A 13,231-nucleotide genomic window follows, 5' to 3' on the forward strand; every position below is an offset into this window, starting at 1 on the left:
TCCAAATACACCACATCAACTTGTTCTCCCTTGTCCATTCTACTGCAAACATCCTCAAAAAATTCCAGAAGATTTGTCGAGCATGATTTCCCTTTCACAAATCCATGCTGACTTGGACCTATCATGTCACCTCTTTCCAAATGCACTGCTATGACATCCTTAATAATTGATTCCATCATTTTACCCACTACCTATGTCAGGCTGACCGGTCTATAATTCCCTGTTTTCTCTCTCCCTCCTTTTTTAAAAAGTGGGGTTACATTGGCTACCCTCCAGTCCATAGGAACTGATCCAGAGTCTATGGAATGTTGGAAAAATGACTGTCAATGCATCCGCTATTTCCAAGGCCACTTCCTTAAGTACTCTGGGATGCAGACCATCAGGCCCTGGGGATTTATCGGCCTTCAATCCCATCAATTTCCCCAACACAATTTCCCGACTAATAAGGATTTGCCTCAGTTCCTCCTTCATACTGGACCTTCTGACCCCTTTTATATCCGGAAGGTTGTTTGTGTCCTCCTTAGTGAATACTGAACCAAAGTACGTGTTCAATTGGTCTGCTATTTCTTTGTTCCCTGTTATGACTTCCCCTAATTCTGACTGCAGGGACCTACGTTTATCTTTACTAACCTTTTTCTCTTTCCATATCTATAGAAGCTTTTGCAGTCCGTTTTAATGTTCCTCTCGTACTCTATTTTCCCTGCCCTAATCAAACCCTTTGTCCTCCTCTCTCAGTTCTAAATTTCTCCCAGTCCCCGGGTTCGCTGCTATTTCTGGCCAATTTGTATGCCACTTCCTTGGCTTTAATGCTATCCCTGATTTCCCTTGATAGCCACGGTTGAGCCACCTTCCCTTTTTTATTTTTACGCCAGACAGGGATGTACAATTGTTGTAGTTCATCCATGCGGTCTCTAAATGTCTGCCATTGCCCATCCACAGTCAACCCCTTGAGTATCATTCGCCAATCTATCCTAGCCAATTCACGCCTCATACCTTCAAAGTTACCCTTCTTTAAGTTCTGGACCCTGGTCTCTGAATTAACTGTTTCATTCTCCATCTTATTGTAGAATTCCACCATATTATGGTTACTCTTCCCCAAGGGGCCTCGCACAACGAGATTGCTAATTAATCTTCTCTCATTACACAACACCCAGTCTAAGATGGCCTCCCCCCTAGTTGGTCTAGAAAACCATCCCTTATGCACTCCAGAAAATCATTCTCCACCGTATTGTTTCCAGTTTGGTTAGCCTAATCTATATGCATATTAAAGTCACCCATGATAACTGCTGCACCTTGATTGCATGCACCCCTAATTTCCTGTTTGATGCCCTCCCCAACATCAATTCTACTGTTTGGAGGTCTGTACACAACTCCCACTAGTGTTTTCTGCCCTTTGGTATTCCGTAGCTCCACCCATACCGATTCCACATCAAGCAAGCTGATGTCTTTCCTTACAATTGCATTAATTTCCTCTTTAACCAGCAACGCCACCCCTCCTCCTTTTCCTTTCTGTCTATCCTTCCTTAATATTGAATACCCTTGGATGCTGAGTTCCCAGCCTTGGTCACCCTGGAGCCATGTCTCCGTGATGCCAACTGCATCGTATCCGTTAACTGCTATCTGCACAGTTAATTTGTCCACCTTATTCCGAATAGTCCTCGCATTGAGGCACAGAGCCTTCAGGCTTGCCTTTTTAACACACTTTGAACCTTTAGAATTTTGCTGTAAAGTGGCTCTTTTTGTTTTTTGCCTTGGGTTTTCTGCCCTCCAGTTTTACTCTTCTCCTTTCTTTTGCTTCTGTCTCCATTTTGTTTCCCTCTCTCCCTGCATTGGTTCCCATCCCCCTGCCATATTAGTTTAACTCCTCCCCAACAGCACTAGGGGAGGGGATTTGAGGGGAAATTTCTTCACGCAGAGGGTTGTGGGAGTCAGGAACTCACTGCCTGAAAGGGTAGTAGAGACAGAAACCCTCACCAGATTTAAAAAGTACTTGGTTGTGCACCTGAAGTGCCGTAACCTGCAGGATTACGGAGCTAGAACGGAAAGTGGGATTAGGCTGGGATAGCCTCTTGTTGGCTGGCATGGAGACGATGGGCCGAAATGGCCTCCTTCCATGCTGCAAAAGTCTATGTTTCTATGATGACCACACTCCTGACTTGTGCCTTGATGTAAAGGCTTTGGGGAGTCAGGAGGTGAGACTCTCGCTGCAGAATAACCAGCCTCTGACCTGCTCATGTTACCACAGTATTTATGTGGCTGGTCCTGTTAAGTTTCTGTTAAGTGGAAACCCCCAGAATGTTGATGAATGTCAAGGGGCGGTGGTTAGACTCTTGCTTGTTGGAGATAGTCATTGCCTGGAAGTTGTGTGGTGCGAATGTTATTTGCCACTTTTCAGCCCAAGTCTGAAAGTTGTCCAGGTCTTGTGCATGCGGGCACGGACTGCTTCATTATCTGAGGAGTTGCAAATGACACTGAATAGCGTACATCCCCACTTCTGACCTTATGATGGAGGGGAGGTCATTGATGAAGCAGCTGAAGATGGTTGGGCCTAGGACACTGCCCTGAGGAACTCCTGCAGCGATGACCTGGGGCTAAGATGATACCACAACCATTTTGCTTTGTGCTCGGTATGATTCCAGCCAATGGAGAGTTTTCCCCCTGATTCCCACTTATTTCTGCTGTAAAGCTGAAATATTTATGGAGGTATAGGCAGCCACTCTATCTATCTCTCAAGGCTCAAGAGAACAAAAGAAGCTTTGTTTGTCTGCTGCTGAAGCTTTTAACATACAAGAACATAGAAACATAGAAAATAGGTGCAGAAGTAGGCCATTTGGCCCTTCAAGCCTGCACCTCCATTCAATAAGATCATGGCTGATCATTCCTTCAGTACCCCTTTTCTGCTTTCTCTCCATACCCCTTGATCCCTTTAGCCGTAAGGGCCATATCTAACTCCCTCTTGAATATATTCAATGAACTGGCATCAACACTCTCTGCGGCAGGGAATTCCATAGGTTAACAACTCTCTGAGTGAAGAAGTTTCTCCTCATCTCAGTCCTAAACGGCCTGCCCCTTATCCTAAGACTATGTCCCCTGGTTCTGTACTTCGCCAACATCGGGAACATTCTTCCTGCATCTAGCCTGTCCAGTCCAGTCAGAATCTTATATGATTCTATGAGATCCCCTCTCATCCTTCTAAACTGCAGTGTATAAAGGCCCAGTTAATCCAGTCTCTCCTCATATGTCAGTCCAGCCATCCCTGGAATCAGTCTGGTGAACCTTTGCTGCACTCCCTCAATAGCAAGAACGTCCTTCCTCAGATTAGGAGACCAAAACAGAACACAATATTCCAGGTGTGGCCTCACCAAGGCCCTGTACAACTGCAGCAAGACTTCCCTGCTCCTATACTCAAATCCCCTTGCTATGAATGCCAACATCCCATTTGCCTTCTTCACCGCCTGCTGTACCTGCATGCCAACTTTCAATGACTGATGAACCATGACACCCATGTCTCGCTGCACCTCCCCTTTTCCTAATCTGCCATTCAGATAATATTCTGCCTTCGTGTTTTTGCCCCCAAAGTGGATAACCTCACATTTATCCACATTATACTGCATCTGCCATGCATTTGCCCACTCGCCTAACCTGTCCAAGTCACCCTGCAGCCTCTTAGCGTCCTCCTCACAGCTCACACCGCCACCCAGTTTAGTGTCATCTGCAAACTTGGAGATATTACTCAATTCCATCATCTAAATCATTAATATATATTGTAAAGAGCTGGGGTCCCAGCACTGAGCCCTGCGGCACTCCACTAGTCACTGCCTGCCATTCTGAAAAGGACCTGTTAATCCCGACTCTCTGCTTCCTGTCTGCCAACCAGTTCTCAATCCACGTCAGTACATTACCCCCAATACCATGTGCTTTGATTTTACACACCAATCTCCTGTATGGGACCTTGTCAAAACCTTTTGAAAGTCCAAATACACCACATCCACTGGTTCTCCCTTGTCCACTCTACTAGTTACATTCTTAAAAAATTCCAGAAGATTTGTCGAGCATGATTTCCCTTTCATAAATCCACGCTGACTTGGATCAATCCTATCACTGCTCTCCAAATGCGCTGCTATTTCATCCTTAATGATTGATTCCAACATTTTCCCCATCACCGATGTCAGGCTAACCGGTCTATACTTCCCTGTTTTCTCTCTCCCTCATTTTTTAAAAAGTGGTGTTACATTTGCAACCTTCCAGTCCATAGGAACTGATCCAGAGTCGATAGACTGTTGGAAAATTATCACCAATGCATCCACAATTTCTAGGGCCACTTCTTTAAGTACTCTGGGATGTAGACTATCAGGCCCTGGGGATTTATCGGCCTTCAATCCCGTCACTTTCCCTAACACAATTTCCCGCCTAATAAGGATATCCTTCAGTTCCTCCTTCACACTAGACCCTCGGTCCCCTAGTACATCCGGAAGGTTATTTGTGTCTTCCTTCGTGAAGACAGAACCAAAGTACGTGTTCAATTGGTCTGCCATTTATTTGTTCCCCATTATAAATTCACCTGAATCCGACTGCAAGGGACCTACGTTTGTCTTCACTAATCTTTTTCTCTTCACATATCTATAGAAGCTAAGATATAGGATCAAGAGTCGGCCATTGGACCCTTCAACTCTGCTCCGCCATTCAATAAGATCATAGCTAATCTTCTACCTCAACTTCACCTTCCTGCACTATGCCCATATCCCTTGGTTCCCTTAATATCCAACAATGTATAGATCTTTGTCTTGAATGTACTCAACATCAGAGCATCCACAGCCCTTTGGTCTACAGAATTTCAAGATTCAAGATTCCAAGAAATTTCTCCTCATCTCAATCCTAAATGGCTGCCCCTTAGTCTGAGACTGTGACCTCTAGTTCTAGACTCCCCAGCCAGGGGAAGCATCCTCTTATCAACTAAATTTTCCTGACTGACTTTGGTGCAACTTTTAATTCCCACTGTCTAAACTGAAACATTGGTACAGTGCTAGACTACAAGAAAAACTGACCATGAAAATTGCTGGATTGGTGTAATAACTCAATGGGTTAGCCTGCCATCCCTCCCCATTGTGGCACATGATTGACTCCCGTCCCACGCTATTTGATGTTTTCTGGACTGGCCGAGAAGGCTGCTCTGTTGTACAAAGAATTGCTACTCACGGAGGCCCACCACTACAACTATCTCAGGGTGATCAGAGATGGGCAATAAACGCAGCCTTGCCAGTGTTCACATCTAGAGAATCAATAGAAACCTCTAATGTTGAGGGCTATGGGGAAAGAGGATGGGCATGGGACTAATTAGATCACTCTTTCAAAGAGCCACCAGAGGCACAATGGGCTGAATGGCCTCCTGTGCTGTATGATTCTATAAATCACCGTCTGAACTCATAGATGAAGCATGACTAACTGAGTAAGATACCACAGGGCAACTGGGAAAGAAAGGCCATCCTAGCATTTAGATAGAGCTTTATTGTGTTTCTCAAACGCCCAATGCTCCCCCCATTACTTTGAAACAAACTGGCCAAGAATTGACGCCTTCAGAATAGAAGGGGGAGAAAATTGGAAAATTATTTTTTAAAATCAAATGTTCACTGTTCTGTTTTTGTGGAATGCCTTCAATATTTGTTCGTTAAACAGAGAAATGCAGCTAATCCTTTTATTCTTACTCCACCTACACCAACACCCCCACCCCTCGTGTCTCTCTCAGTACACAGTGGAGACAGCACCTGATGACTATGGCTGTAAGCCCAAGTCTATCGGCCACGTGGATCCAACATCTAATCTTGGTTTGATTAGCGATGCCATAACGGGAGACACGTACGTCCCGATGTCACCTGAAGAGGCGGAGCACATCAGTCAGAAACTGCTCTGGCTCTGGCAGAGACCCAGGCCAGGGAAGGTTAAGGTGCTGCCCGTGGACTCTCACAAGGAAGCAATAATCTCTGCCTTTGAGGACAATCGGGTCGTGGTTATAGCTGGAGCGACTGGATGTGGTAAGACTACCAGGATCCCACAGTTCATACTGGAGAAGTTCATAACTGATAATCAAGGAGCGTGCTGTAACATCTTAATAACCCAGCCCCGACGGATCAGTGCCGTATCGGTGGGGCAACGTGTGGGCTACGAGTTAGGACCGAGTCTGAAGAAAAATGCAGGCTACCAGGTGAGGCTGGAGAGCATGTTGCCTCCTAGAGGAGGGGCCCTGCTCTTCTGCACAGTCGGCATACTCCTGAAGAAACTGCAAGGGAATGCCTCGCTTGTGGGCATCAGTCACGTCATCGTGGATGAAGTCCATGAGCGTGACGTCAATACGGACTTCCTGCTCATCCTACTGAAGAATGTGATGGAGGCCAACCCGGATCTGAAGATCATCCTGATGAGCGCCACCAGTGACACTCAGCGGATATCAGAGTATTATGGGAATTGCCCCGTAGTGACGGTGCCAGGGTTCATGTACCCAGTGAAAGATTATTACCTAGATGACATCCTGCCAATGCTGGGGCGAAGGAAGACTACCCAGCTCAATCAAGTAAGTGATTCGGTAAAGAAAGAACTTGCATTGATCTAGCTTCTTTCCTGTCTCCGGACATCCCAAGCACTTCACAGCTAATTAACTATCTTTGAAGTGTAGTCATTTGTTATTTAAGCAAATGTTAGTCATTTTGTACAAGTGAGAGAAACAACCAATGAATCTGTTTTTTGGTACTGTTGATTGGGCAGAGGGATGTTGGGCAGGATATCAGGAAAACTCCACTGCTTTTCAATTGGTGTCTTGGTTCAAGTAGACGTTCCAAGGTCCCATAGATTATGTGCTCAATTCCTGGAGTGGGGTTTGAACCCACAACCTTCTGACTCGGTGGCAAAAATGCTATCAACTGAGCCAAGCTGACGCAAGCAACTTGGTAAAGCAGGAGAAGGACGTGATGTATGCTGACATGCAATGTGTTAATGTTCAGGGGAGGTGGTGGGGACGTCTTTGCTACAGTGGACAGCAATAAATTCAGTTAATTAAATAAACCTGGAATAAAAAGCTAGTATCAATAATGGTGAACATGAAGCTATTGGATTTTAGTAAAACCCCAACTGGCCCTTTAGGGAAGGAAACCTGCTGTCCTTACCCAGTCTGACCTATAAGTGACTCCAGACTCTCAGCACTGTGGTTGACTCTTAAGTGCCCTCTGAAATGACCTAGCAGGCCATGCAGTTGTAACAAATCGCTACAGAAAAGTGAAATAAGAATTAAACGGGACAGATCACCCAACATCGACATTGGCATTGGATTCGGACATGATAAAGGCACACCCAGCCAGTTGACCTGCAAAGTCCTCACTAACAGCTGGGGACATGCCAAAATTGGGAGAGCTGTCCCACAGACTAGTCAAACAACAAACCTGACATGCAAAAGCAAAATACTGCGGATGCTGGAATCTAACATAAAAACAGAAAATGCTGGAAATCTCAGCGGGTCAGGCAGCATCTGTGGAGAGAGAAACAGAATTAACGTTTCAGGTCGATGACCCTTCGTCAGAACTGACAATAATTTGAAATGTAACAGATTCTTAAGGAAGTGCTGGGGCACTGAAAGGGGGAGGCAGGTGGTGACAAACCTGACACAGTCATACTCACAGAATCCAATGTCGCTGATGCTCCCATCACCATCCGTGGCCTTCTCACCGGCAGGACAGACCCGCCAAAGGTGACTGCCCAGTGGCAGGCAGTCGGGAAGGAGTGGCCCTGGTAATCCTCAAGATTGAGGATGCTGTAACTTTACAAGTGTCAGCTTGGCTCTGTTGGTAGCATTCTCACCTCTTAAGTCAGAAGGTTCAAGCCCCACTTGACCATGTAATCTTGACCCAGTTCAGTAAAAGGGAAAGGCTGCATTGTCTTTTGAATGAGACTTTAAACCATTCAGGAAGATGTTAAAGATCAGATGACAGTATTTGAGGAGGACTTCCCGGTGTTCCCTCGGCCAATACCACCACCAACAGATAAACTGGTCAGTGTTGATTGTGGGGATCTAGCTGTGTGTGAAATGGCTGTCATGAGTTTACTTCTAGTAATTCATTGTGAAATGCTGTTGGATGTTTCTGAGACAAATAAGACACTCTATAAATGGATTTTTTTCCATACCAACATGCAGGATACCTGCTGTCGAACAATACCCACCAGCACCGCAGTACACTCTGTGCTCACAGCATCCTTCATTCCTTTTAAAGCATATTTAATGAGCTTGTTTATCGGATGGATAACTGAATCATACAGATGACCCAGAGGTTCCTGGTTAGATCTGTGCAGAGTTAACTGATCTCAGCTGGGGCAGCGGTTGACTTGCGCAGCATTTAGCCTTGAGTCTAATCACTAATCACTGCTGGAAAGTGTGTGCACGTAGATGCCTGATGAGAAGATGTTCTTGGCTGTAACGTTGAATATCCTACAGACATTCATTGTCTATGCTCACAGATAAAGAATGGCCTCTTTGGTGAGGTACTGGAAGATTGTCGGCACTCATTAAGCCATACCCCAGCAAGAACCAGCACTTTCAGCAGAGGAGGAGGGGAAATTCTGCATAGAGATAGGTAGAAAATAAATTGGACCAACCCAAGACATCCTGACTGTCCATCCTCCCTCCCTGGAAAGCATTCCGTTCCCTGCTTCGCTAGATTTCTTGTCTCAGTGAATTTCTACTTTCTCTAACACAGAAACGTGTTAAGTGATACATTTTGTATAAAGAATGAGGAATGGAAATAAAAACTAAAGGGGGTGCATGAACAGAGAGATCTAGAGGTTGGTATATGTGCACAAATCGTTAAAGGTGGCAGGGCAGGTTGGGAAAGTAGTTAAACAAGCTTATGGGATTCTGGGCTTCATGAATTAGAGGTATAGAGTACAAAAGTGTGGAAATTATGATGGACCTGTGTAAAACGCTGGTTCGGCCTCAACTGGAGTATTGTGTCCAATTCTGGGAACAGCATTTTAGGAAGGATATGAAGGCCTTTGAGAGGGTGCAGAAAAGATTTACGAGAATAATTCCAGAGATGAGGGACTTCAGTTATGTGGCTAGACTGGAGAAGCTGGGTTGTTCTCCTTAGAGCAGAGAAGATTGAGAGGAGATTTGATAGAGGTGTTCAAAATCATGAGGGGTCTAGACAGAGTAGATAGAGAGAAACTGTTCTCGTTGGCGGACAAGATAGACAAGAGAAGCTGGGGTTCTCCACAGAGCAGAGAAGATTGAGAGGAGGGAGTTAGATAAGAACCTGAAGGAAAAAAATTTGCAGGGTTATGGGGAAAGGGTTGGGTGAGTGGGACTAGCTGAAGTGCTCTTGCAGAGAGCCGGCATGGGCTCGACCGGCCAAATGGTCGTCTTCCGTGCTGTAGCCATTCAACGATTGACTTCCTAAAGGTGATCACTCTTGGGCACAGTTCCACAGGTGCAGCCTAGATAGTGAATGTCGGCAGGATATTCAACTGTGAAAGGCTTCTCAGTTAAGTCTGATGCAGTGCTTGTTCATAACTTTGGTTGGGGCTACTGAATACCTATTGGGTGGGAACCCTGACTAATTATATATTTACCTCCATTTTTATGTCTTGAGTTGGTAACACTGTTAACGTGTCTGAAAAGCCTCTTGAGCCATCAGGGATCTGTGAATTACTAATGGGCTCTTTGAGAGGGTGCAGAACCTTGCAGATGTGACCTGTGACTCGCAGTGATAGTCCAGCAGTCAATTGCTGCATGTAATTTTTTTTTCCCACAATAGAATCAGTCCTTAAGTTCACAAGGGATTTAAATATATTAGTGACAAACTGTATCGTATTTGGTAAATCTGTTTGACTTACTGGTGGTTATAATTGCCTCTTTGTTTTGTGATGTCTGACAGGATGAGGAGGACCCTGTTCCTGACCTTGACCTGGTCACCGACACTATTGTGCATATTGACGCTCACAGCGAGTCGGGTAAGGGAAACCATGAGTTATCACTGGAGTTTGCTGCTGAAAATAAGGGATAGATATTTTTAACTCTCTCTCTCTCTCTGTGGTTTAGTGGATGACTTTTCTGCCAGGTTTAATCCTCAATTATACAGAGTAGGAAGGCCCCAAGTTTAAATCCTGGGCAGTGCTGAGCTATTGATCTCAGCCAGAATAACAGGACACGTGTCACAATTGGCTCTGCTGCTTATGCGCTAGAGTAGAGATGAATCAGCCAGGGTTAGCAACTGGTCACCATCCAGTAGATGTCACTCTGGTGTGGGAAGAGTTGGATTAGGCTGAAATCATCATAGTTTGAGACATGACATGATAAGTGTACTATGCTTGGGAGGAACATGTGACTTTGGACCTGTGGTTCCCAAACCTTTCCACCACTCGGGTTTTCCTTATCCAAGTCTGGGTCTGTTACAGGCTAATTGTTAAAAGATTGATTTCCATAATTAGTCAACAACTCCATTATCATTGTATCATGCGACTACCGATGGTAGAAGGTGAACTAGATGGACCTTGGTGTTTTTCCATCTAGCAATTCCTATGTTCTCTCTCACATTGATGCTCATTGTCTGGGCTTATGTCCAGAATCTTAGGCAGAATTCCAGCATGGGTCAGTGCCTTCAGAAGGGTAGAGCTTATCAGCCCAAGCTAGTTCAGGGGCACAGTTCCTACTTTAGCACAGTAAATTAATGTGTTTAAAGCTTTAATTAGCAACCGGTTGAATGCCTTGTTTAGTGTAGTTACACAATACAAGAAATACATAGAAATTACAACACACAAACAGGCTATTCAGCCTAACCAGTCAATGTCAATGTCTATCCTCCATGTGAACAAATCGCATTCACTCACCCTGTTGCCGTAGTTCCTTAACCCCTTGTTCTTCATCCACCTATCCAATCTAATCTTGAATGTCTGTGCCAGCATGGGGTTTTAGTAAAGTGCATTGGTGGGTGGGTGAAATTTTCATACCAAGTCCACGTGCACTGTGCAAAACGCTCAGCAGTGCAATCCTGTCTGCGACTGGGTTGTGTCTCAAAGAAGCATTTTGAGCTAGATAACATAGGGGTGAAGTGCTGCTAGGTACAGCTCGGACGCTGATGGTGGGAGCACTTTGATGTGATGTTGAGAGTATTGTTATACCTCCCGCTGGCACCAACTGGTTTAGTCCTGAACTTTACTGATCAAAAGATCCCACATTGAGTTCCTGTTCTGTGCTGCATTCCTGTGGGCCTTGGAATGGGAAAAATCAACCAATCCCCCTCCAATTCAAGCGAGCCCCCCTTGGTGGAATTCACTTGCTTGTATGTGGGTGCCAGAATTGGGCTTGGCTGTGATAGAGTTCATGATTCAAACAACACCCACTGTGAAGAATCTCCACTTGGGCACTGTACAGAAAGGCCCTCTGCACTCAGCAACAATTGCTACCTATAATAGAGAAGAGGAGACAATGGGGGCAGGGGGGGGGCGTTGGGGAGGGGAAGTTGAGGGGAAGTGACTTTGGCTAACTCTCTGTCGTACGTTTGCATCGCAGGTGCAATCTTGTGCTTCTTGCCAGGGTGGCAGGAGATCCGAGGGGTTCAGCAGAGACTCGAGGAACGTCTTTCAACTAGGAAAGAGAACTGCATCATCTTACCTGGTGAGTGTTTGTGCAAACTCCGAGTGAATTTCCTGTGGGCTTGCTTCCAGTTCGTCAGAGTAAATTGTATGTCTGTTTTTTTCCACAATGACCGGTGAACCTGGCTGATTCGAACCAGTGGTGGGAGGTCTGAATATCTCATGTTTGCCTAGTAAAAATGATAGGAACAAGTATTAGCAATATACTTGAGGCATTGGGCCCAAGTTTGCCCCCACGCTTAGAACGGCGCAACTCCGAGAGCTGCGGCGACTTTTTAGAACAAAAACCGTGCCTAAAACTTACCTCGGTATTCTCCCCACTGCTGGAACATTGCAGGCCGTTGGCACAGTATAGCAAAAGCTGTGGGGGGGCAGAGCCAATTCCCAGCGCTGGAAACAGTGCCGGGACCTCTGCACATGCGCGCCAGAGTGTGCGCGCATGTGCAGCAGCTCCAGGCCGCCGAGGCTGCGTGGGAGGCGCCCGAACCATGCCGCCCTGAGCCCTGGCCAAATGGGCTCACTGGGGCGGTGAAGATCGGACTCTGGCCTCCCTCCTCTTAATCTTCAGCTCCTGCTCCGGCTCTTCCCCCCCCCCCCCCCTCCCCATCTCCCCGTTCAGGTCCGCGTCCGCTCCCGCTCCGGCCCTCCTCCCCTCCCATCCCCCCCCCCCCCCACCCTCCTATTTCCTCCCCCCCCACCCTCCTATTTCTCCCCCCCCACCCTCCTATTTCTCCCCCCCCACCCTCCTATTTCTCCCCCCCCCCCACCCTCCTATTTCTCCCCCCCCCCCACCCTCCTATTTCTCCCCCCCCCCACCCTCCTATTTCTCCCCCCCCCACCCTCCTATTTCTCCCCCCCCACCCTCCTATTTCTCCCCCCCCACCCTCCTATTTCTCCCCCCCCCACCCTCCTCTTTCTCCCCCCCCACCCTCCTCTTTCTCCCCCCACCCTCCTCTTTCTCCCCCCCCCACCCTCCTCTTTCTCCCCCCCCACCCTCCTCTTTCTCCCCCCCACCCTCCTCTTTCTCCCCCCCCCCCCACCCTCCTCTTTCTCCCCCCCCCCCACCCTCCTCTTTCTCCCCCCCCCCCACCCTCCTCTTTCTCCCCCCCCTCTTTCTCCCCCCCACCCTCCTCTTTCTCCCCCCCACCCTCCTCTTTCTCCCCCCCCACCCTCCTCTTTCTCCCCCCCCCACCCTCCTCTTTCTCCCCCCCCCACCCTCCTCTTTCTCCCCCCCCCACCCTCCTCTTTCTCCCCCCCCACCCTCCTCTTTCTCACCCCCCCCACCCTCCTCTTTCTCCCCCCCCACCCTCCTCTTCACCCCCCCCACCCTCCTCTTCACCCCCCCCACCCTCCTCTTCACCCCCCCACCCTCCTCTTCACCCCCCCCACCCTCCTCTTCACCCCCCCCACCCTCCTCTTCACCCCCCCCACCCTCCTCTTCACCCCCCCCACCCTCCTCTTCACCCCCCCCACCCTCCTCTTCACCCCCCCACCCTCCTCTTCACCCCCCCCACCCTCCTCTTCACCCCCCCCACCCTCCTCTTCACCCCCCCCCACCCTCCTCTTCACCCCCCCCCACCCTCCTCTTCACCCCCCCCACCCT

At 47.6% G+C, this 13,231-nt stretch overlaps 1 protein-coding gene across 1 annotated transcript in view; it reads left to right on the forward strand.

Moving 5' to 3' along the window:
- dhx30 (DEAH (Asp-Glu-Ala-His) box helicase 30) overlaps nucleotides 1-13,231 on the forward strand; it is a 74,809-nt gene that overhangs the window by 23,459 nt on the left and 38,119 nt on the right. The window contains exons 8-10 of the mRNA XM_070887698.1: nucleotides 5,744-6,565; nucleotides 9,912-9,987; nucleotides 11,546-11,709. Coding sequence (XP_070743799.1) covers nucleotides 5,744-6,565; nucleotides 9,912-9,987; nucleotides 11,546-11,709 — 1,062 coding nt within the window. The remainder of the gene's footprint in view (nucleotides 1-5,743; nucleotides 6,566-9,911; nucleotides 9,988-11,545; nucleotides 11,710-13,231) is intronic.

This window comes from Pristiophorus japonicus, chromosome 1 (assembly GCF_044704955.1).
Source record: "Pristiophorus japonicus isolate sPriJap1 chromosome 1, sPriJap1.hap1, whole genome shotgun sequence".
NCBI lineage: Eukaryota > Metazoa > Chordata > Chondrichthyes > Pristiophoridae > Pristiophorus > Pristiophorus japonicus.